The 19,958-nt window shown below is 50.9% G+C and overlaps 7 protein-coding genes across 7 annotated transcripts; 4 read left to right on the forward strand and 3 right to left on the reverse strand.

Annotated features, from left to right (window-relative positions):
* Positions 1-480: 480 nt before the first annotated feature.
* Positions 481-1,956, reverse strand: CTAM01_00553 (membrane dipeptidase; the record flags this gene model as incomplete). The annotated part of the gene is made up of 5 exons (XM_060516604.1): positions 481-1,079; positions 1,162-1,282; positions 1,335-1,377; positions 1,457-1,685; positions 1,749-1,956. 5 exons carry the CDS (start codon positions 1,954-1,956, stop codon positions 481-483), a joined length of 1,200 nt encoding a protein of 399 aa, XP_060389230.1.
* Positions 1,957-2,839: 883 nt separating this feature from the next.
* On the reverse strand, positions 2,840-6,013 carry CTAM01_00554 (uncharacterized protein; the record flags this gene model as incomplete). The annotated part of the gene is made up of 5 exons (XM_060516605.1): positions 2,840-2,940; positions 3,019-3,487; positions 3,562-3,917; positions 3,992-4,209; positions 5,178-6,013. 5 exons carry the CDS (start codon positions 6,011-6,013, stop codon positions 2,840-2,842), a joined length of 1,980 nt encoding a protein of 659 aa, XP_060389231.1.
* Positions 6,014-6,737: 724 nt separating this feature from the next.
* CTAM01_00555 (uncharacterized protein) lies at positions 6,738-7,292 on the forward strand (the record flags this gene model as incomplete). The annotated part of the gene is made up of 1 exon (XM_060516606.1): positions 6,738-7,292. The coding sequence occupies one exon, from the start codon at positions 6,738-6,740 to the stop codon at positions 7,290-7,292; it is 555 nt and encodes a 184-aa protein (XP_060389232.1).
* Positions 7,293-8,098: 806 nt separating this feature from the next.
* On the forward strand, positions 8,099-11,057 carry CTAM01_00556 (extracellular alkaline serine protease; the record flags this gene model as incomplete). The annotated part of the gene is made up of 6 exons (XM_060516607.1): positions 8,099-8,335; positions 8,411-8,673; positions 9,213-9,908; positions 9,958-9,996; positions 10,059-10,380; positions 10,425-11,057. 6 exons carry the CDS (start codon positions 8,099-8,101, stop codon positions 11,055-11,057), a joined length of 2,190 nt encoding a protein of 729 aa, XP_060389233.1.
* Positions 11,058-11,170: 113 nt separating this feature from the next.
* On the reverse strand, positions 11,171-13,184 carry CTAM01_00557 (uncharacterized protein; the record flags this gene model as incomplete). Its single annotated transcript, XM_060516608.1, has 4 exons — positions 11,171-11,340; positions 11,397-11,853; positions 11,932-12,290; positions 12,341-13,184. Coding segments are annotated over 4 exons (1,830 nt in total), but the record flags the coding sequence as incomplete, so codon positions are not given.
* Positions 13,185-14,438: 1,254 nt separating this feature from the next.
* On the forward strand, positions 14,439-15,808 carry CTAM01_00558 (uncharacterized protein; the record flags this gene model as incomplete). The annotated part of the gene is made up of 3 exons (XM_060516609.1): positions 14,439-14,928; positions 14,981-15,613; positions 15,669-15,808. 3 exons carry the CDS (start codon positions 14,439-14,441, stop codon positions 15,806-15,808), a joined length of 1,263 nt encoding a protein of 420 aa, XP_060389235.1.
* An 845-nt stretch (positions 15,809-16,653) lies between these two features.
* On the forward strand, positions 16,654-19,287 carry CTAM01_00559 (Rad17 cell cycle checkpoint protein; the record flags this gene model as incomplete). The annotated part of the gene is made up of 1 exon (XM_060516610.1): positions 16,654-19,287. The coding sequence occupies one exon, from the start codon at positions 16,654-16,656 to the stop codon at positions 19,285-19,287; it is 2,634 nt and encodes an 877-aa protein (XP_060389236.1).
* Between the last annotated feature and the right edge of the window lie 671 nt (positions 19,288-19,958).

The raw sequence follows: 19,958 nt of genomic DNA on the forward strand, positions 1-19,958 counted from the left end.
GGATCATCGGCGACGTGAGTGCCGGATCTACAGATATGTTGTTAATGATTCGGTATGCCTCCGAGACGCAGCAGATAAGAGCCGGTGGCACCACTGGGGGGGTGTTATTGCTTCCCGCGGAAAAGTCTTATCACGGTTGAAGTCATCCGCGGCCATGACTTGTGCAGATGCTACCCCGCGCATAATGTTGCAGCGACCAGCCGTGCTTCCGAGAATGGGTAGTTTGCGATTTTATAGACCTTTTTTTTTTTCCGGAGGCGTCGAGACAGTCCAACTAGGTATCAAGACAGTATCAGGTATCAGTCACCAGGAGTCGGCTTCAGTGGGATTATAAGCTCAGAATTTGGGGCGATATGATGAACCGTGAACCTTACATGGATTACTCGCATCATCCGTACAGTATACTTGCGAAGCAGTAATCATGCAATTTTTCAATTCAAGAGGATCATTTCATGAAATTTCATTGGATAGTTTTTAGTCCTATTTGTCGTCCAGATACAAGCCCTCATCCGGAGGCGGAACACCATACCAGTCCAAGCCCAGCTTATCCTCAGGATCAGGATCCGGCATCTGGTAGTACCCATCATACCTCCACCAAGTCCGATCTTCCCACACATCCTCAACCGGCAAGACCCCTTCAGCCTTCATCTCATCCCTAACCTTCTCAACACCACGCCACACTCTCAAGATATTTTCACCAGCGACCTTAGCAAGCTGCTCCTCAGTCGCGCCCCTATCAAGAATAGCCTTGAGGAGTCTCGGGTAGCACTTGACGTCTTCCAAGCCGGGGATGACAGATGCGATACCGTCAAAGTCGGAGCCGAGACCAACGTGATCCCAGCCGATACGCTCGGCAATGTAGAACAAGTGGTCGAGAACCATGTCCATCTTGGCGTCCCGTCGACGTGTAGTGACGTGCTCCGGGACAAAGGTTACCATCACGATACCACCGTTGGCTGGGACCATGTCTAGGATGTGGTCCGGGACGTTGCGGGGACAGTCAAAGACGCCCTTGACGTTGGAGTGGGAGAACATGATTGGTGCGCGGGTCTGCTCGAGGACTTGCTTGGCGCAGTCTTCTGAGACGTGGGAGATGTCTACAATCATTCCTGCGAAGGGCTGGTGAGCGGGCTGCTTGTTTGACCGAACTGTCTTGCTCACCTAATCTGTTCATCTCGATCAATGCAGCACGTCCCAGCTTAGAGAGTCCGCCGTGCACAGCGCCGACTTTGGATGTTGAGCTATCGGCGAATGCATTGTTGCAGACATGAGTGAAAGTGCACTAGCAAAATCAGTACCAAAACTACCAGCATCTCTAAGCATTTCCAACTTACATATCTGACGCCCAGGCGGTAAAATGCTCTGATAATACCAATACTGTTGCCAGCCATGTGTAATCTACCAATCTGGTCAGTCTCTCGTGAGCCTCTCTCAACTCCTCAAATTGAACACGCACCCTTCAATACCGATGGAGCAAGCTATCCTCCCAGACTCGTAAATCTTCTTCACATCATTTGGTCCATTCACCAATTCAAACGTCTCCGGGTACGACTCAACAAGCCGAAGCGTCATATCAATCTGCTCAATGGCGTCGCGCGCCATGTCCGAGTACTCTGCTGTCGAAAAGTTCTCCGCGGACCTGAGACAAGGGACGCAAATAGACCAGAATTGGCCTCCGACGGCACCTTTATGTCGTGTAAGTCATATAGATCTACGGGGGTAAAACGAGACAGGATCTAGCAACTCACCCTCTCTCAGTCGGGGGATATCCGTCATTCCCCTCTCAAATCCATTTGCGAAGTCGAATTTCGGATTGTTGTGAATCTTGCCGTGAAAGCATGCCCGCGGTTGCTGAGGCAGGTCATTGTGGCCATCGATGAGCGGCGTCCTGAGAAGAACACGCTTAACTCGCTCGTCAATGTCAAGCTTCTGATAGGGATGGTCTGACGATGCCATTGTGTTAATGCTAGGTTTGGTGGTCAATTAGGAATTGTTGCCAACCCCAACACGCGATTGATCTGATGAGAGGATTCGATAAGGTACTAGTAGTTGAGAAACAAGTTATGCGCGGAGCTCATTAAGGTGAGGTTCGTTTCAGTTTAGTCTTGGTGCCTGCGTTTCCTCGGTCAACTATTGCTAGAGACTCAGAGTGTGGGTTTGCCGCGCAAAAGGAAGGGACCCATAGATATGACCCCGACGTTTGATTTGGCCGCCATACCATCGCGGGGAGTCACGTTTGAATGCTCGGATAATAAGACCCAGGGTCTTCCTTGACCCCGCTGGTTCGGACCCAGATAAGAGCTAAGTTGGGGCTTATCTTGAGAATGGAACCCGCTGATGCCAATGAAGCTGACTTCTGGGCTCCAAGATCCCGGGTCGACGAATGATCGTGAGCCCACGTCACTTGCCATCCAGACTGTGAAAGAGAATAGCTTCGCGTGCTAAAATGGGACGAAATAAGCTTCTGGTTCTCGGATTGAGAATCATTTCTATTTCAGACCAATGGATTGATTATTGGCTTGTTTCCTAGCAAGGCCTTTGAAGGGGAGGAATCCAAACGTCAGATTCAAAAGACCAGCTGAACGCCATCGCACTTCAGAGACCAGGTCCCTGGCATCGTATGAACGCAAAACTCCCATGAACCAAGGCACCAGCCAATCCTACATATTAAAGAAAAAGGCCAGCATAAAGGTGCGCTATAATCGAGAGAAATAAAGGAGAATCAATCATTCGTGTCGTACATCATAATCTTCGTGGGTATTCATAACGTCATCAGAAGACAGGGCCCCTCGGGCTTCCACAGTCTCACTTTCACACTTCACTTGAGCGGTGCAGCAAGTCACTTGCCACCGCTCGTTTTCTTATTCGTACGTCGTCCCAGCACTTTCATCTCGGGATCAACAACCAATGCCTTGAGGCGATGGTCGATCTCGTCAATACCTGCTGCGATTGTTCGGTCTAGCCGCCATTCTATTAGTGACAGCTCGCAGACTCAAAAAGCATGGGTAGTAGACCTACGGAGAGTATCGCGAAGACTCAGAGCATGGTCAAACGCACCAGACAGCTGCGCCTGCTGAGTCTCGCCAGGTCCCCAATGACGTTGCAGGCTGTCCAAAGACAGCTTGCCAAGTGAGGCTGAAGTCCTGAAGTGGGCTGCGTAAAAGATGGCCACCGCGTTGAGGAGAGCTCCCGCGTCGTTGTCTCGCGGTGCCCTGTTCCTGAGGAGGTCTCGGTAGATGAACATCAGCTGCCACAAGGTGGCCCAGAGAGCAGGCAAATCTTGTTCGGGAACTCTAGTCGCAGCGGCTTTGAGGTTGTCGAGTGCATTGAGGGTATCTCTCTCGGCTGCCTCGAGAGCCATGCGGGCGATGACTCTCAATTCTGCCTTGGCAGGCAAGGGAAGACGTTCCACCGCTCCAGTATCTTCGCGAATGAAAATGAAGTCGTCTTGACAACAGATCTTGTACATGCATTTCATGCTGTGGACCTGATCCAGGAGTTGTATCTGCAATACAGTCAGCACTGGGAACAACCTAGAGTTCAATATATGCTGCGCCATACCTGTGGCCGTCTGATGTATGAACTCGACCTCATAGGCGAGGAGTACATATTGATGAAGTTTTCGATGCTCCCTTCGAAGGTATCGCGGTCCTCGGGCAGAATCATTTGCTCTGTCCATCTGACGAGGTCCTGATATGAGGGAACACCACCATGCTCTCTGGAAAACATACAACCTGACTGAATCTGTCGAGACATGTCGTCTAGACATTGGTAGTTTCGCAATGTGGTGGGAAGCTGAAAGGGCGGTCCAGGGGTAAAGACTACTGCTCCCTTGAAGATTTCCTCTAAGTATTGAGGTCGGATGGTTCTGAGAAACTTCTTGACCTCAATCTCCTCATTCCTGTCTAGCCCACTGACTGAGGCGAATTAGCTTGTGGACTAGAGGAGATTCACGCTGAAGGTATTCCATTAATGATGGTCGTGAACTCACAGCGCAGATGGGCCAAGTTGTTTGCGATCACGATCAAGTCGTCCCTAAAGCAGGAGCTCTCAGGTTTCTGCGGATGGGCCTTGACACACCGATCACAAACGCCCTCCGCAGTACATGGAATCCTTTGAATACGGCATCTCATGCAAGGCCCGACGGTCCGGATCCGGTTGGCTGTCGAATTGTCCGAGTTTTGGCTCGATGACCGGAATAGGGGATGCCTGTACCAAGAGGCCCCGTTAGAAAAGGAGCTCACATTTGGCAATGATGGTACTGGTAGTTTCCCTGAGAAGTTGTCTATGAAACTCCTGATTTCCGTGGCAAACCCAAGCTCTGATTCAAGATAGTTTTGTTGTCCTCGATATAGAGGGGACGGAGGCTGACCTCCAGAAACAGACGGAGGTTGTCTTCCACTAGGGGATGAAGGGGTTGGTTCGGCTCCAGTAGGAGGGCAAGCTCCATAGCGAAACTCGAAGATTTCTGGACCAGTCCTTCGAATTGTGGACTCAGCTGCGTTTTCCGTTTGTCTTATGCTCTTGTCGGTGTGGAGATGTGGCACATCTGAGTCTGAACTGTCGGAGTGACATATCGGCTTATCCAGCAATGATGCATTGCCGTCTTCTAGGGAAGAGAGCACTAAGTCGTCAGTTCTTCCTTTGACTAGTTCCAAGTCAACATCAATCATGCTTTGGTCGTCACCATCTTCTTCAGTAGTGTCTTCCCATGGAAAACATTTGAGCGCGAACTCATGTATATGCCAGAGGATATGATCGTCGTCGGCTAGCTGAGTGTGGTCATTGCCATGTGTACACAAAGGACACGATACAGGCTTCAGCGTTCTTCGCTGACAGATCTCAGAAAGAGACGATAGGTCGATGGAAGCTGCAACGGTTTGGTGTTGTTCAATCGCGTGCGTTTCCCAAGCTTCCCCACTGCTGAAATTAGTGAGATGTTTGCTGTTGAGATCCGAAGTACACCATGGGCACGTCCATTCGACTTGAGAGTGGTATTCATTCAGATGTTCCATCAGCTCGTCAGAATTAGACCACATGAGATCGGGCATGGCGCAATTCTCGTAGTAACAGGAGTAGGGTAGAATATCGTTGGCTACATGGTTTCTGGAAAAAGTCAGGACTTCGATGGCGAAGTTCCGGGAATCGTAAGGTTTCCAGACTTGAGTCTTACTTACCTCCAGAGTGACTGACTCATGAGGCATTTCTCTGGCAGTACATTGGCGCAGTAAGGACAAGTCAGGAGACTGCTGACGGTGGATGGCTTGGGACATTTCGGGTACTCTAAGTCATCTCGACCGCCTATCCGAGTGGCCCGGGTCACAACAGACGGCGATGTTTCCTCTTCGAGAAAGATTGATAGGTCAAATTGCGAACCTATGTGCGTGGCTGTATGCGATGCCGAAGGGACAATCTTAGAACTTGCTTGGACGGGCATGTCGTTGTCGGGTAAAGCCTGAGACTCGGCCTCAAACTCGCGATCCACGGTCTCCAGTTGTGTAGGCTGCGGTTCAAACTCCATTGCCGTTTCCGCAATACTTGCCTCAATGGTGGCCTCGTGGTCTTCGGTAGACTCCCGAATAAATTGTATTCTATTCCGACGAAGGAGGTTTGCACGTATCAAGCGTCGTTGTACTGTCGTCAATCTACTTTCGTGAAGGAAGTCGGCGATTGCTCCTGTCTGGTAAGGCACGGCAGCAGTCGCTTTTTCCAAGCTACTGCCAAGTATACTGCTCTTCCAAGATTGTACGTATTCAATGAAGTCCCCTTCTTTGAGTGATGCATCAGCCTTGTGATAGCGATACTTGTTGCCAGATTGCCGAATTTTGGTCGATAAGTCGATGAGCCGTGCTATTGTGGCTTTGACATAGAACATGTGGTACTCAACTTCATGCTTATCTATGTCGTTCTGTTGGCAAACTATCTCACTGCCATCTTCGGAATCGCCGCTGGAGGAGCTAGCTTCGTCGTCTGCCTCGCCATGCTCGCGCATACCAGCACATTCAGCAATCATTGATGGCTTCAAGCGAGCTAGCAAGATCAGTAAGAAAGCTGCCTACAAAGTATATCGACGCACCCAATTTCAAGAGATCACTGAGCGATTCAAACAAGCCGTCCAACAGATCCTGATACAACTGACGAACATTGGCGTGATCGCGGACCCGATGTTCTAGCGATGATTTGCCCATCTGGTCCGCTTTCATTACTTTACACCAGAGGTTGAATTCGGCCTCGCGATATTCGAACCAGTCCACGTCTGACACATCTGGTATTGAAGAACGACGGCTGGCGAATAATTCCCGACATGAGACTGTACGACAACGAATGTCTGAATCGTGGAGAGAGAAAGGGGACGGGCTATGGTCGGATGTCATGATAAAGAGAACGCGAAGGCAAGACTCTCAATCTCGGCGATGACTTGGCAGTGTTTTCTTGCTTTGCTAACAAGTCTCGAGAGCTACAATGTCAGAAAGATGTTGTCTTAAAGATAGAGTAGGCAGCTGATGTCCATGCCCGGCAGCTCAGTGGCAGAGAGACGTATCAGGCTGCTCGCTAATTGAGCGAATAGCGTGAGATTGATAGACCTGTAACGTGACTTCGAGGCTGCATGGTGTAACACATTGTTGTTCTTGGCAAATAGTCGTAAAGTCAGAGAGGAGGGTCCTGCCTGGTAATACTATTTCAAAGTTTGGCCAAGATCTGGGAGCGTGAATCTATGTCGGTACACTTTGATCAGGATGGGGTCGAAATGTTGGTTCGTCCTCTCACAGACGCACTATCCCCCACCGGAAATCCCCAAGAACGGATTCGGCCCTTCACGAGGCCCGGTTTGTCTAGGACACCTGATAACTGACCTCCGACATCTCGACAATGTCATCAACCGGGACGGGCCGCTCGACATCCCGCCGAACATGCCGATCCACTCGAGCAAGGGGTGGGGACTAAACTGGCAGATACACACTGGCCGCGGTGCAGAGGTTTCCGCGACAGCCGGCGCGCCCATCGCTGCGGCTGCCGGGGTGACGATTAAGCTGGATGCCGGGCTTGCTTTCGAGATGAGTGTCAGAAAACACTGGGAATTCGAGGCTCTCGAGACGTTCATTGTTCAACCAACCAATAATTTCGTCGAGGAAAGCGTCGGTACAACCGAAGTTCTCGACCATCTCAAGAAGCAAGGTTGGCTGAAGACATCGACGCTGTTCATGATTACAGGGATTGCCATAGCGCGAGGCGCCTCTATCGGGGTTTCTCAAACTGCAACCAAGAAGATAGTTGGGGGGCCAGGGATGTGAGTAGTTGCCAGACAGCCTATCTTGAGCAGCAAATCGGCTCAGGACTGACCTTACGTACGAATAGCGAGGCTCCACTTGGAATCGCTGAAGTGGGCTTTCAAGTTGGCTGCTCAAAGGACAACGCCATGCTATCGTCGACACACAGATCGACCGACTTCGTATGGGCAGTTCGCTTAGCGAAAATATCCAAAGGTTTTATTGATCGGAAGTGGTCATTTGAAACACTTTCACGTGGCGCGACATTTGGAAGACGGAACAATGGAGGGGACATTGGCGATGAGGTCACCCAAGCATTGCGAGACGAAGGGCTTGACATGCGTCCATGCCTCGTGAACATTAACGACGACGTTTTTGTTCTTAACCATGATGGTCTGCTAACGTCCGGTGATTGAGGTGCTGGAAGTCTATGTTGGGAAACTGGCTGTACTAGATATGCTTCAGAACTCTCGTCATATCTACTCATTTACTCGCTTTGCCTCGCCCTGCCATGGGGCGCCTGTACATACCTCGGGAAGAGCGTCTTAAGTGTTCCTAGTGTATTTCCGAGAGCCCGAAGAAGCCTCCGTCTCTCATGTCTCGAAAATTTGCAGACCTCGCTAGTCATTGTCAGCCTCGATATCTATCCTGTGCCCGCACAACATACAGTCACCTCATTCGCCAATGAACATGCATGCACCAATCAGAATTTGGTCACCTCAAATCACGAGGTTTGAAGGAGGTCCTTGGGGGATCATTTGTCTAGTCACCGCTTGCCCGACTTTCTCAACATGTCATGATCGCAGTCACCACTCACCGCAATAGCAGTAATGGTCTCTACACCGGAATACGATGCGAATCAACTCGCACACCGCGGCCTGCGAAATGTCTACGATACAGTTTCAGAACTCATAAAGGGTAGCAAGGCTCCGAAAGCATTCCTGAGCAATTTGAGTGCTGAGCTCGTTTCCGTGGCTGAGTGGCTCAAGGAGGCGAGAGGACTCGAGGAGCCAAAGAACGTCGACCGCGTTCTGAAGCTTTTAGCGATCCTAGAGAAACTGGGCAGAGTAAGTTCATAGTGCTGAGCTTGACTTGAACCATTTACGTAACACCCAAGGGACTGACGAAGACTTGCGCTCTAGTACCCTAGGAGTTTCCAGGTTTCCGTCGAAACAGACGATCTCAGCCAATACAAGATCCTGCAAGATTGGGAGGAAGCCAGACATGACTTCCGCAAGGCTATGTGCGACTTGGCCGCGTACAAGAACCTTCGAAGACAAAACAAGTTCCTTTCAAGTTTGGCCCGAATCCATAAATCAAAACAACCAAGTCGGGTGATCGAGTTTCTCAAGGTCAAGCCTGACGGGAAGGAATTGAAGGTGCAACAACGATGGGACTGTCAAGGGTACATCAGGGCGCTACACAGAACGCTATCCCCTATATGTCTGTGTTCTCAGGACAATACAGCGGGCCATATTACGGCAAATCTTCAGCTTCGGCGGTGTGGCTCACATGGCGAACCCCCTGATGCTATGAAATTCCGACTTTTCTTTTTGGACCACCCGCATCGACAGGACCATCTCACCCTGTCCCAATGGCAGGATGTGCAAATTTTAATCCCGAGAACCAGGTGCGCAATGCCTTGACTATTGACTTAAGATCGTAGTCGCCATGTGTTGACATTATTTGCAGTGGAGCTAGACTTGCGGATGATCCATCTTCTACACCCAAGGTGCAAAATGCTATAGCGGTTTCTAAGCAAACCTTCTGTCAACTCATAACATGCAGAAACCAATGCCAGTTGAGGTTTGAAGCACTAGGCGATGGACGTTTGTTCATGCAGCCTATGCAGCAGTTCTCTAATGGGTTCCTTCTCCACGAGTCCAGCATCTCTCTCCACGACCTGGTGACCTGTCATGGGGCAAAGCTGAATCTATCACGTAGAGTCTTGCTATCTTACGTGCTAGCACAGTCTTTCTGGCAACTATATGGGTCCGACTGGATGCGTAACCCATGGACCAAGAGCGATGTCCATTTCATGTTCGAAGAGCGGGCGGCAAAACTCGCTGGCATCTACGTCAATGAGCCTTTCCTCTCAACACAATTCAACGGCCGCACGATGCCAAAGAACCCCGCGATGGCGCATCGTTTCCCCAAGATTCTTGCTCTAGGCACTATGCTTCTCGAAATAGGGCTCGGTGTTGGTATAGAGACCCTCAGACTACCCAGTGATGTGCAAATTGACGGCAGACCACACGCGAATACGGATCTTATTGTTGGAACAAGAGTACTTGCAGAGAAGAGAGCGGAGAACGAGTTCTTTCCTCCCTTTGCAGACGTAGTAGAGCGTTGTCTTGACATACACAGTTTTCGGGAATATGAAGATGATGACGAGGGCCTCCGCCACGCAATAGAGGAGCGCATCGTCAACGTTCTCCATTCTTGTTACAATGACTGTTGGCTCAAAGATCCCGACTTTGATGACATAAATCCAGTCATTCTGAATCCTCCTACGTCAAGTCGAACACTGATGTCTCTTGGCAGAGCATCTGATGACCGGCATGGCGCAAGGCTCATTGTTTCGAGCAGTCAGGCCAATTGGGATTCACCGCAAGGTTATCCCAACATACCTCATCTCAGGTTCGTTGTTTTTCCCGAGTTCGATTGTCTTAAGGAGCTAACGAGCTAGTGCTTCCTCTCTGCCTTCATCGCTCGCCTACGGTCCTATGTCAAGGTATGATGCCCTGGCCGATGAAATAATGAAGTAGAAGCTAACAGCTGGTGATGTAGCGGTACTTTGTCATCAAATCATTGGTTCGAAGAGTTCGACATATTCGACCGAGTTATTCGGAGTCCTATATCCCAGAATTCTAGTTCTCAGCCATCGAGGATTGTAATACTGGACACTGGAGTTCGAAGTGAACTAAGTAGCCTCACCACGAGTTACAAAGACTTCATTTCGGTCAACGGGTTCAATTACCAGGACAACACGAATCATGGGACCTGCGCGGTTGCCTTGATTAAAAGGATATACACGTCCGCAGATATCTATGTTGGAAGAGTATTTGAGGGACAAAATGCTTCCGACAATACAGCCAGTCTAATGGCACAGGTGAGTAAAGCCTAACTTTCGAATGCTCGTGGCTGACGAAGAAGGCGATTGATCATGCTCGAACTATCTGGAAAGCCGACATCATCGTTATGCCTTCGGGTTTCGACGCGGCAAACACAGATCTGGAGCTTGCCATCAATGATGCTCGCAATGCAAAAGTTCTCATCTTTGCAGCAGCATCCAACTTTGGCAACATCAGGGATATTGCCTTTCCAGCCCGTCTTTACACCAGTCTGAAACTATTCTGTATGTTTTCTACGACAGCTGGTATCCGAGCAAATTGCGACTTCAACCCTTCGCCATCGCCGCACGCAAAACACAACTTTGCAGTACTCGGCGAAGATGTCGAGCTACCAATACCTGCTTTATCTAATGAACCTTTCAAGCTCAGTGGAACATCTTTTTCTGCCATGATTGCGGCAGCAATCGCAGGGCAGATCCTCGAGTTTGTTCGCCACGAACATGCTAGTGGATTGATTTCCTGCGCTGACAAGATCCGCACAGTAGAGGGTATGTCTGCAGTCTTCTCGGCCATGGCGCAAGATAAGGACAATGGCTATCACTGCATAGCACCATGGAAAATTCTTTCTCAGAGATTGCGTCATGAGACAGTCGATAAAGTTGAAGCACGGGAAGACCTTCGCATCACAATCATCCGAGCATTGGAATCTTGTTAGACGAGGTGGATTCAATGTCCATAAACTTCAATCGTGTTACGCTCGCTAGTCAAATTTCAGTAAAGACAGCATTCCGATAGCCATAGGTGGTGATAAAGAAACTAAAGCCATTATCAACAACCTCCCATAACATCGTCTTCATCGTCTTGTTCTCCAGCAGCGGAGCGTTTACCACCGACCGACTTTTTGGGTTGCCTTCGTTTGAGAACCTTCATCTCTGGATCTACAACTAGAGTCTTGAGACGCTGATCAATAACGTTCACGCCTGCAGTAATCTGTCGATCTGGTGGAGATTAGACTTGTTGACTCAACGGTGACAGGTAATCTGAGTATGCTCACAGAAGGTATCGCGGAGGCTCAAGGCATTTTCAAATGAATTGGCAATCTCTCCGTAACTGGTCTTATCCAGAGTCATTCTTAACGCTGCTGATGTGCGAAAAGAACTTCCGTAGAAGACCGCCATGGCATTAAGAAGAGACTCGGCATTATTGGCGGTATGCCATGACCGTATGTTCTTGAGCAAGTCTCGATAGATGAGCATCATTTGCCACAACGCAGCCCAGACAGCTGGCCTGTCGTTGATCTCCATTTTGTTCTTCAGATACTTGTCTAATTCGGCGAGAATATCTCGTTCAGATGCTTCCAGAGCGGACTTGGCGACGCCTCTCATCTGAGCTTGTGCTGAGAATGACAGCTCGGTAATTGGACTATTGTCCGATGGCGCGAAGTAGAAATTTGGCGTCCGATATACTTTGTACATTGACTTGAAGGTATGTACCTTTTGCAAAAGCTGCATCTGGAAGCTGTTAGAGGTGGCCACTCTCGGACGCCTGCATATAGTAAGGAGACGTTCATGCAAACATTCAGTTCATACCTGGGGCCGATGACTAACAACGCTGTAGCGGCTGCATTGGGAAGGCTTGGAGTAGTGTCTGATGAACGATTCAATGCCACCTTCGAATGTCCTATGATCTTCTGGCAAAACCTGGCGTTCGGCCCACTTGACGAGCTGTTCCTGCGACAATGCGGGATTGGGATGATCTCTCGAAAAGGTGCAACCGCCGTGATTAGGTGCTGTGCAATAGTAATTCCTCAAGGCTGCAGGGATCGAAGCTTTACTGTAGTCCTTCTCAAAGAGAATCTGCCCGTGAAAGACCGGCCCTCGGAACTCAGGCCGTGCTTGTCTCAGTGTATCATTAACAGCGCGGTCTTCCTTTTGAGCCAAGCAAGTGACTAGAATAGGTCAGGTTTGAGTATATCAAGCTGGAAGTACCACGGCTCACATCTCCTGGAGGAACACTCCTTGGCAACGGTGCTCAAATCTCCCCGGATACAACAGACCTCAGCAGATTGTTCCTTGTTGCTGAAGGTTGTGCATGTACCACACGGATCAGTAGTCGAGCAGGGTACCTTCTGGATTCGGCATTTCAGGCAAGCTCCAGTCCCTCTCACTTGATTAACCTTTCTGACATCTTTGACAACCCGTTGTCTGGAGGCTGCTGACTTCTTGGTAACGCGTGTAGGGGCATCGACCTGAAGAGTCAGAGATCTGGGAGGATTCTGAGTTGGATCGTAGTGCGGCGTAGTCAACTTGTCGTCGTATCCACGCAGCCGGCTAAGGTCGCCGTAGGATCCCTGACCATGTAGTTGAACCTCGAGAGAGGATGGGGAGCTGGATAGAATGGAAGCCGGTTCATCGTTGGGCGTTACAGGTTCCGGGGTGTGAACAGAGGAAGAGTCGTCCGTAATGGAGCGGGTGCCAACGGAGGCTGGATAGGTAGGGAACATCTCGGACACTCGGCCGTCATCTGAGGAGAGTCCTGAAGAGCTGGAAGTGTCCCCAATGTACTGGGCCCAGGTCGCCTCCTCGAAGTAGGTCTCTTGAGGCCTTTGTTCATTTGAAAAGACTTCTTGACCGCCTCGAGCAAGCCTAGGTGTGACATAGAAAGATGCTGGGCTGTTTGCCGACCTCCTCGGGTAGGTGCCCAAGAAGATGTGGATATCACTCCCAACCTCCATTTCGGTCATGTAAGTCGATGTGACTGGATAGGTCTTGCAGAAGGGTAATTTCAGAGACCCAGTGTTTGGCAAGGATTGCAGGATTTGACAGCTGTAATGTGATCCCCGGGATGTGTTGTTTCTAAGTTTTGTGAGGGGTTTTGCTACATCCTCAATAGTTTATAGACCATCTCGTGCTGAGGCTCTTCAATCCCATGTATCGCGAGCCATGGTGTTGTAGATTTCGGTGACAACTGTACACGCTATTGGCCAATTCACATAAGCCCCGTAAAAACGGAATACCAATCAGACACCCATGTTTGACCGAGAATTGCAACCGTTCATGCGCGCAGCGTAGACTGGTCTACCTATGGCTCCCCGGCCGGCGTTACATAAGCCGGGAATCGCAGCTGAAGATGACCAGTAAGCGCCGGACAGCGTGAATGCGTGTCTGGAGGATGGTGCAGTTCATGTTCACCCAAGAGCATGGATGACCTCGAGCCTTTGTTTTGACAAACTGGGATGAAATATGGAGGAAGACCATGTCGAGGTCGACCATGTGAGAACCAATTACCTAGACCATGAGGGATATGTGATTATTTATCTTGTCTCGATAGGTTTCATTTGCAAGACTCTCTGTGTCTCTACATGGAACGATGGCAGCCGCGTGCTACCTTCAGCTACACCCCCCCTGTGTATTGCCCGGCATGCAGCACACTTGGCGATGTCACAGGGCTTTCTGTCATCTCAGACGAAGATTGTGAACTGTGTGTTTTATTCTCTCACCATGGTAGCTTCTGACTTAGGACTTACGAACGTTGCTCTATCCTCCTTCTTGATGGTGATGGCAACGACGAGTGACGAGAGCACTATACTTGTGTTGAGCTTTGAGGCAGGGTTCTAAAGCTCAGCAATTCTTATAGAACAAGGTTTGAACAGCTCTGTACGAGACTAACTTGTGTCTCAATAGGTATCAGGAGGATCACTGAGAAAATTGATATACTGAAGAGGCAGCTCCGGAAAGGGCCCTCGGAAGGAATGCCTTTGCTGGCGTTCCGTTCCCGGACGACCGATAATTAGCGGGGCAGCCGCCCGGGAATGGCGGGGTTGAGAAGTTGAAGGTGCCAGTGTCCAGCGGCTTGGGCGTGGGCGCGGTGGGCACTTTAAAGTGCGCCGAGGTGGGACGGTCCCTGCAAAAAGAGGACGTGCCCGCACTTCCCTGCATACAATGGCCCCACTCAGTCAAACCCATCAAACGTCACTTTCCCAACGCTTCTCGGAGGGTCGCGCCATGTCTTTAACGGCAATTTGCATCTGCAGCTCTGTCGCAATACTTCTCCCTCCTCCAACAATGGGAACTTCTTGAAGGTCTCACTTGCAAAAATGGCGCCCAGTCTTCTCTCTTACGTTCCAATCGTCAACCTCTTCGTCTCAGACGGCGAAAAGGCGCAAACCATCAACATCCCCCCTGTCGAAGTTCACGATGTCGAGACTGACCACGACCGGCGAGCGAGATGCCTCAAGCACCTGTTGAGGGCCAACCACGTCAACCACTCCATAATCTACCACAACCTCCAGTTCGACAACCACACAGCACACGTCCTTTCGTCTGCGTATCTGCTGGGTGCGAACGACCGCCAGCTCCAGAATATCTACGAAGCCGAAGCGAAGGAGCTCGAGCCATGGAAGGAGTCTCCCGCCGAGGTCACCGACGATGACTGGAGAGACCTCCTCGGCGACAAGACATACCAGAGGGCTTATGTCGACTTCTTTGAGGACTCTTTGGCGAATAACTCCTACGAGTGGAAGAAGGTCGTCGACGAGTTCATGTTCACGGGCGACGAGCCTCTGGTCCATGGGCTTATTGGTGGTCGTGCGTATTGCATGGAGGAATGACGAAGTACATTTGCTGACCCCTCATGTAGTTGGCCACCCCCTCATCCACCTCGGATACGCTTACGAGATGAATTCCAAGGAGATCGCAATTGAGGCACTAGCATTGGCTGCCACGCAGTACAATTTCTTCCACCAATACCTCGACGAAAAGAAATACACGAAGCCGTCGCCATTCAGCTCAAAGTCGACGTTCGAGCTGATTCACAAGGTCGCAGATGACAAGCGACTCGATGGACTGTTCAAGGAACCATCCTTGGGCAACCTCGACGTCTTGTTTGCAAAGCATGAAGACGTTGTCCTGGAATACTGGAATGCCTGGACCATCACAGATCCGGTGAAGCAGTTCGAAGAGTCACAGGAGCTCGCGGTTGCGCTTCTCGTCGCAACCATACCCCGCGGCACCCACGGATACAACTTCTTCACAGTGCATCTCCTCACAACGAGCCACGCCGTCCGAATTCTCCTCCCGGTCATTCCGGCCAAGTTTCACATAAGCTTAGTAAGGGAGTGGTGGTTGCTCGTACTCGGTGTTTATATTTCCCTGTCGCGGCCAAAGATCGACCCCGACAATGTAGAGACGGATTTAAAGCAACGTCACTGGGGGCATGTTGAGCACGAAGCTCTGAACTCTCAATGGGCCACCGACGCCCACTATGTTAAAGGTCAGTACTGTCACTACGCTCAAGCTCTAGTATGCAGGGACTGACAGCTTCTCAGCGATTCGCGCCATGAAAGAGGCTTCTAGGACCTGGGGTGACGTACACGAGCGGTACCTGGCGGCTGCTCTAACATTTGTCGACAACTTCCGTGGGTGGAAATTTGGAGCTGCTGACCTGAAGTCTGGAGGTTACTATTGAAGCAAACATGCTTTGGGAAACGAAATTGTCCTGATGCGTGGCACATAACTGGGAACAAGCTGGATTCACTTAGCTTGGACTGTCTTTAATCTAGCTCTACTGTACAACATGTGGGTATATAGCATGGAAATGACTTTGAATGTGTAATGAAATTGTCAATATGTCAAATCTTTCAACTCAGACTTGTTGTGTGTCTATCTACTTTTCCTCCTCGATTGACGCCGTCGTGTGGGAGCCTCATTGTTCGTAGGCGAAGGTCTCGCTCCATTTAGTGAGGCATCCGGTCTCAGTTCCTGAGGCCTTCCGCACTCACTATAATTATATTTCCAAAGATTAGCTAGTTCTGTCATCAGTTGAAGGATGGTGGTCAGGAAGCAAGCTTGAGTGATGTATAATACTCATTCTAGCCATATCGAATTCGCCGAAACGTGTCTGCCTTTTGCTTTTCGTATCCTAAGCCTAGGTGAGAGCATCGGATATGAGCTTTGAGGTGTAAGCCTGCCACTAAAGGTGGCAGGCATGGCTCCCGCCAGGTACCGACAAGACCAGGTGAGTTAGCGACAAGTCAGTGTCCACCCGCTGTAAAGTGCATCAAAGTGGGGGCCAGATCCAGATTGGCGAGGCTCCGAAATGACGAGGATGCAGCTGTGCTTTAGCCGCCCACCAAAAGGTAGGCAGAGAGGTAGGTTGCATGCTTGGTCATTCTTTCTTGCAGATTATTCACAGCCTGCCCGCGCCCTCAACATCCCCGAATTGCGAAGGGAAACCCTCGGACGCGTCAGTCGGCCTGCAAACCTGCAGAGAACATGCGCTCATGTTGAGCTTCTTTACCACTATCTCGCCCAATGGCTCCGCCAGCCAAACGAAGAAGGCGCAACGTCGTCGAGTCGGACGATGAGGAAGACCTACCCAAGACGAATACGCTCACGAATTTCCTCCTTTCCTCACCCTCCAAATCAGATACGCGAGGCACGACTGCATCTCCCAGTCCAACGAAACCACAAAGTCGTATACCCGATAAGCGTCGAACCACCGCGGCGCCAGCTATGCTCCAATCACGCAATGGTCCAGCAAATAAGAACACAAAGAGCCCGAGTACCAGCCCCGAGAAGGCCAAGGGCAAGCCAACGAAGCGCGTCAAGGTGGAAGAGAAGGGCCGCAATGGAAACCTCATGACGTTGTTCTCCAAGCAGGCATCGAAATCCAGTGCAAGGCCAGCTGCTTCGTCGAGGACGATACCTATCGACGACATAATAAGCGACCCGATATCCGAGGACGATGATGTTGCAGAGCAGAAAGCTAGCACCTCTAGCATTGTCGGGCAGAATGCACGAAAACGCTTTCGAGATAATACTCCTGTCTCGTCATCAGCAGGTCTGGCATCAAGCCAGAGGTTTCTCAAGCCTCCGCGCCCGAATAAACCGGCTGCTCTCGACGACGATTTGCGACCTTGGTCGGAACGCTTTGGGCCTATAAATTTGGACGAGCTGGCGGTACACAAGAGGAAGGTCTCGGACGTGAGGAAGTGGTTAGAAGATGTCCTCGCCGGACGGATGCGCCAGCGGCTTCTGATTCTCAAGGGTGCTGCGGGTTCGGGAAAGACTACCACCATGCGACTTCTGGCTAGGGACATGGGCTACGAGCTCCTGGAGTGGAGGAATCCAACTGGTGCACTTGGCGCACATCTTGGGTACACATCAGCTTCCGCGCAGTTCCAGGAATTTCTGGGCAGAGGCGGGAAGTTTGGCCAGCTGGATACTGATCTGATGACCGAGGCACCACGTCCTGCAAGCACGAAATCCGACTTGTCAGGGAAGATCATCCTCGTGGAAGAGTTTCCCAACACTTTTTCAAGGTCTTCGACAGCCTTGACCTCCTTTCGAAACACCCTCGTGGAGTATTTGGCGTCGAACATGCCCTCGCTCTCAAATTACGGGCGGCGATCTGCCAATGAGCCCATCACGCCTGTCGTCTTGGTCATCTCAGAGACACTACTGACCACAACATCAGCCTCGGCAGATAGCTTCACTGCCCACCGACTGCTTGGCCCCGAGATCTTGCGGCACCCTGGGACACGGGTCATCGAGTTCAATGCCGTTGCGCCAACCCTGCTCGCGAAAGCCCTGGATTTGACCGTGATGAAAGAAGCACGCAAATCCGGGAGGAAGCGCACGCCAGGACCTCAAGTGCTGAAACGCCTGGGCGAGATAGGGGATATCCGCAGTGCAATCTCTTCTCTGGAATTCATGTGTTTGAAGGGTGATCAAGACGCGGATTGGGGAGCCAAGGTTGCCTTGAGCAAGCAGTCCAAGGGCGCCAAGGCGGGCATCTCTCTTACAAAAGGAGAAGAAGATACCTTGGAGCTCATTTCTCAGCGCGAGGCGAGTCTTGGTATTTTTCACGCGGTTGGAAAAGTGGTCTACAACAAGAGGGAGGAAGCGCCCTCAACGACGAACCCAGCTGAACACTTACCGAGCTACCTCGCGCATCACTCCCGCCCGAAGCCATCGGAGGTATCGGTTGATACGTTGGTGGATGAAACCGGTACAGATACACAGACCTTCATCTCTGCTCTTCACGAGAACTACATGTTCTCCTGCGAGAATGTGCCCCCCTTCGACGCGTCGACACCCCTGGATTACGTCAACGGATGTATAGAATACCTATCCGAGAGCGACTTGCTCCTCCCGTCATGGGACTCCTTCTTCGGCGGCAGGGGCGTTTCCAACTTTGGCAAGGACTCGGGAAGCCATGTCCTTCGGCAGGATGAAATTGCCTTCCACGTCGCCGTCCGTGGGATGCTCTTCTCGTTACCGTCGCCCGTCAAGCGCAAGGCCTCGACCGGTGCAAAGGGCGCGGACGCCTTCAAGATGTTTTACCCGACCAGTCTCAAGCTGTGGCGGACGAAGGAGGAGTTTGAGGGCCTTGTTGACGTCTGGTCGACGAAGCTCATGAAGGGTGAAGAAAGTGCGCCGCGCAAGAGTCTCACGGAGGGCGCCAGCGCGTTTCGAAGACCTAAGCAGGCGGATATGGGTAGCTGGATGGCCAATCACCAGTCGAAGCCCAAGTCAACCCGGGAAACTTTGTCAAAGACGGACGGGAGCGCGACATCGGTGCCGTTGCTTTCTCTCGGCAGCTCGGCTCGTAGGGAGATGCTACTCGAGCGTCTGCCGTACATGGCTTCCATCGTCCGCGGGCGCAAGTCGACGCTGCATTCATTCAAGCTCAAGGATCTTGAAAAGGTTGTGTCGTTCCAGGGCATTGGTCCGCAGACGGGAGACGATGATGAAGCTGAGGCTGAGGACGCGCAGGAGAATGATGGCGTGATGACGGGTGACGCGTGGGCTACTGATATGCCTTCGGAGGAGGCTTCACCTCGAAAGAAGGGGTCTGCGTTCCGGCATAAGGGCGACGGGTCTGTGGCTGGGTTGGCGGTGCAGAATTTGGTCATTAGTGATGACGATATTGAGGATGATTAACGGTTGTCTGTGCGAGGTGGAGGAAGAGAGATGGTTCTAGATTTGTACAAATACGCTCCGGGGACAAAGAGTGTTTCTGGCTGGGCTGGCGAGGAGTTCTTCTTGGTGTGGGAAAACAGGGGTTGCGTGTAATGGTTTTGAGAGAATGAGGCTTCTACGTGGGATGGGGACACTATAGGGAAATGGTGTCTCTGTAGAGGAAACTATAAAGGTTGAACCATGTCTCGATCATCACGTTCTCGCCTATGCAATGTTGTGGCCGAGAGACTGGTCTTTCCACAATGTGTGGTCAGTGTCCCTCCACAACCGCCAGGCTCTTTCTTGTTCGAGACTACTGTTTAGCCAACGGGCTGCTGACTGCACCGATTCTGAGAGGTAAGACCGTAGTGCCCAAGGAACTCCTTTAAAAGGCGGCTGCTGACTGCTCTTCTAGTGAAGGGGGGCAAGCCAGTGTCATCTTGTGGACGTTTCGGTACATAGTTGTCCCTGTTTTGAAGCAGGATGAAATGTCTGTTTAACGGGTTTTCCGCCAAGGAAACAAGTCTACATCGATACCTCAGCATCTCCCACCTACCTACATAGACCCTCATCCCTTAACTTAGCTTCGCTCGTTGATAGTATTCAGGCTGGAATACTTAGAAAGAGAGAACGGAGTTAGAAGGAGGTGATCT

Source organism: Colletotrichum tamarilloi (genome assembly GCF_030869305.1).
Source record: "Colletotrichum tamarilloi strain Tom-12 chromosome Unknown Scaffold_1.1, whole genome shotgun sequence".
Taxonomy (NCBI): domain Eukaryota; kingdom Fungi; phylum Ascomycota; class Sordariomycetes; order Glomerellales; family Glomerellaceae; genus Colletotrichum; species Colletotrichum tamarilloi.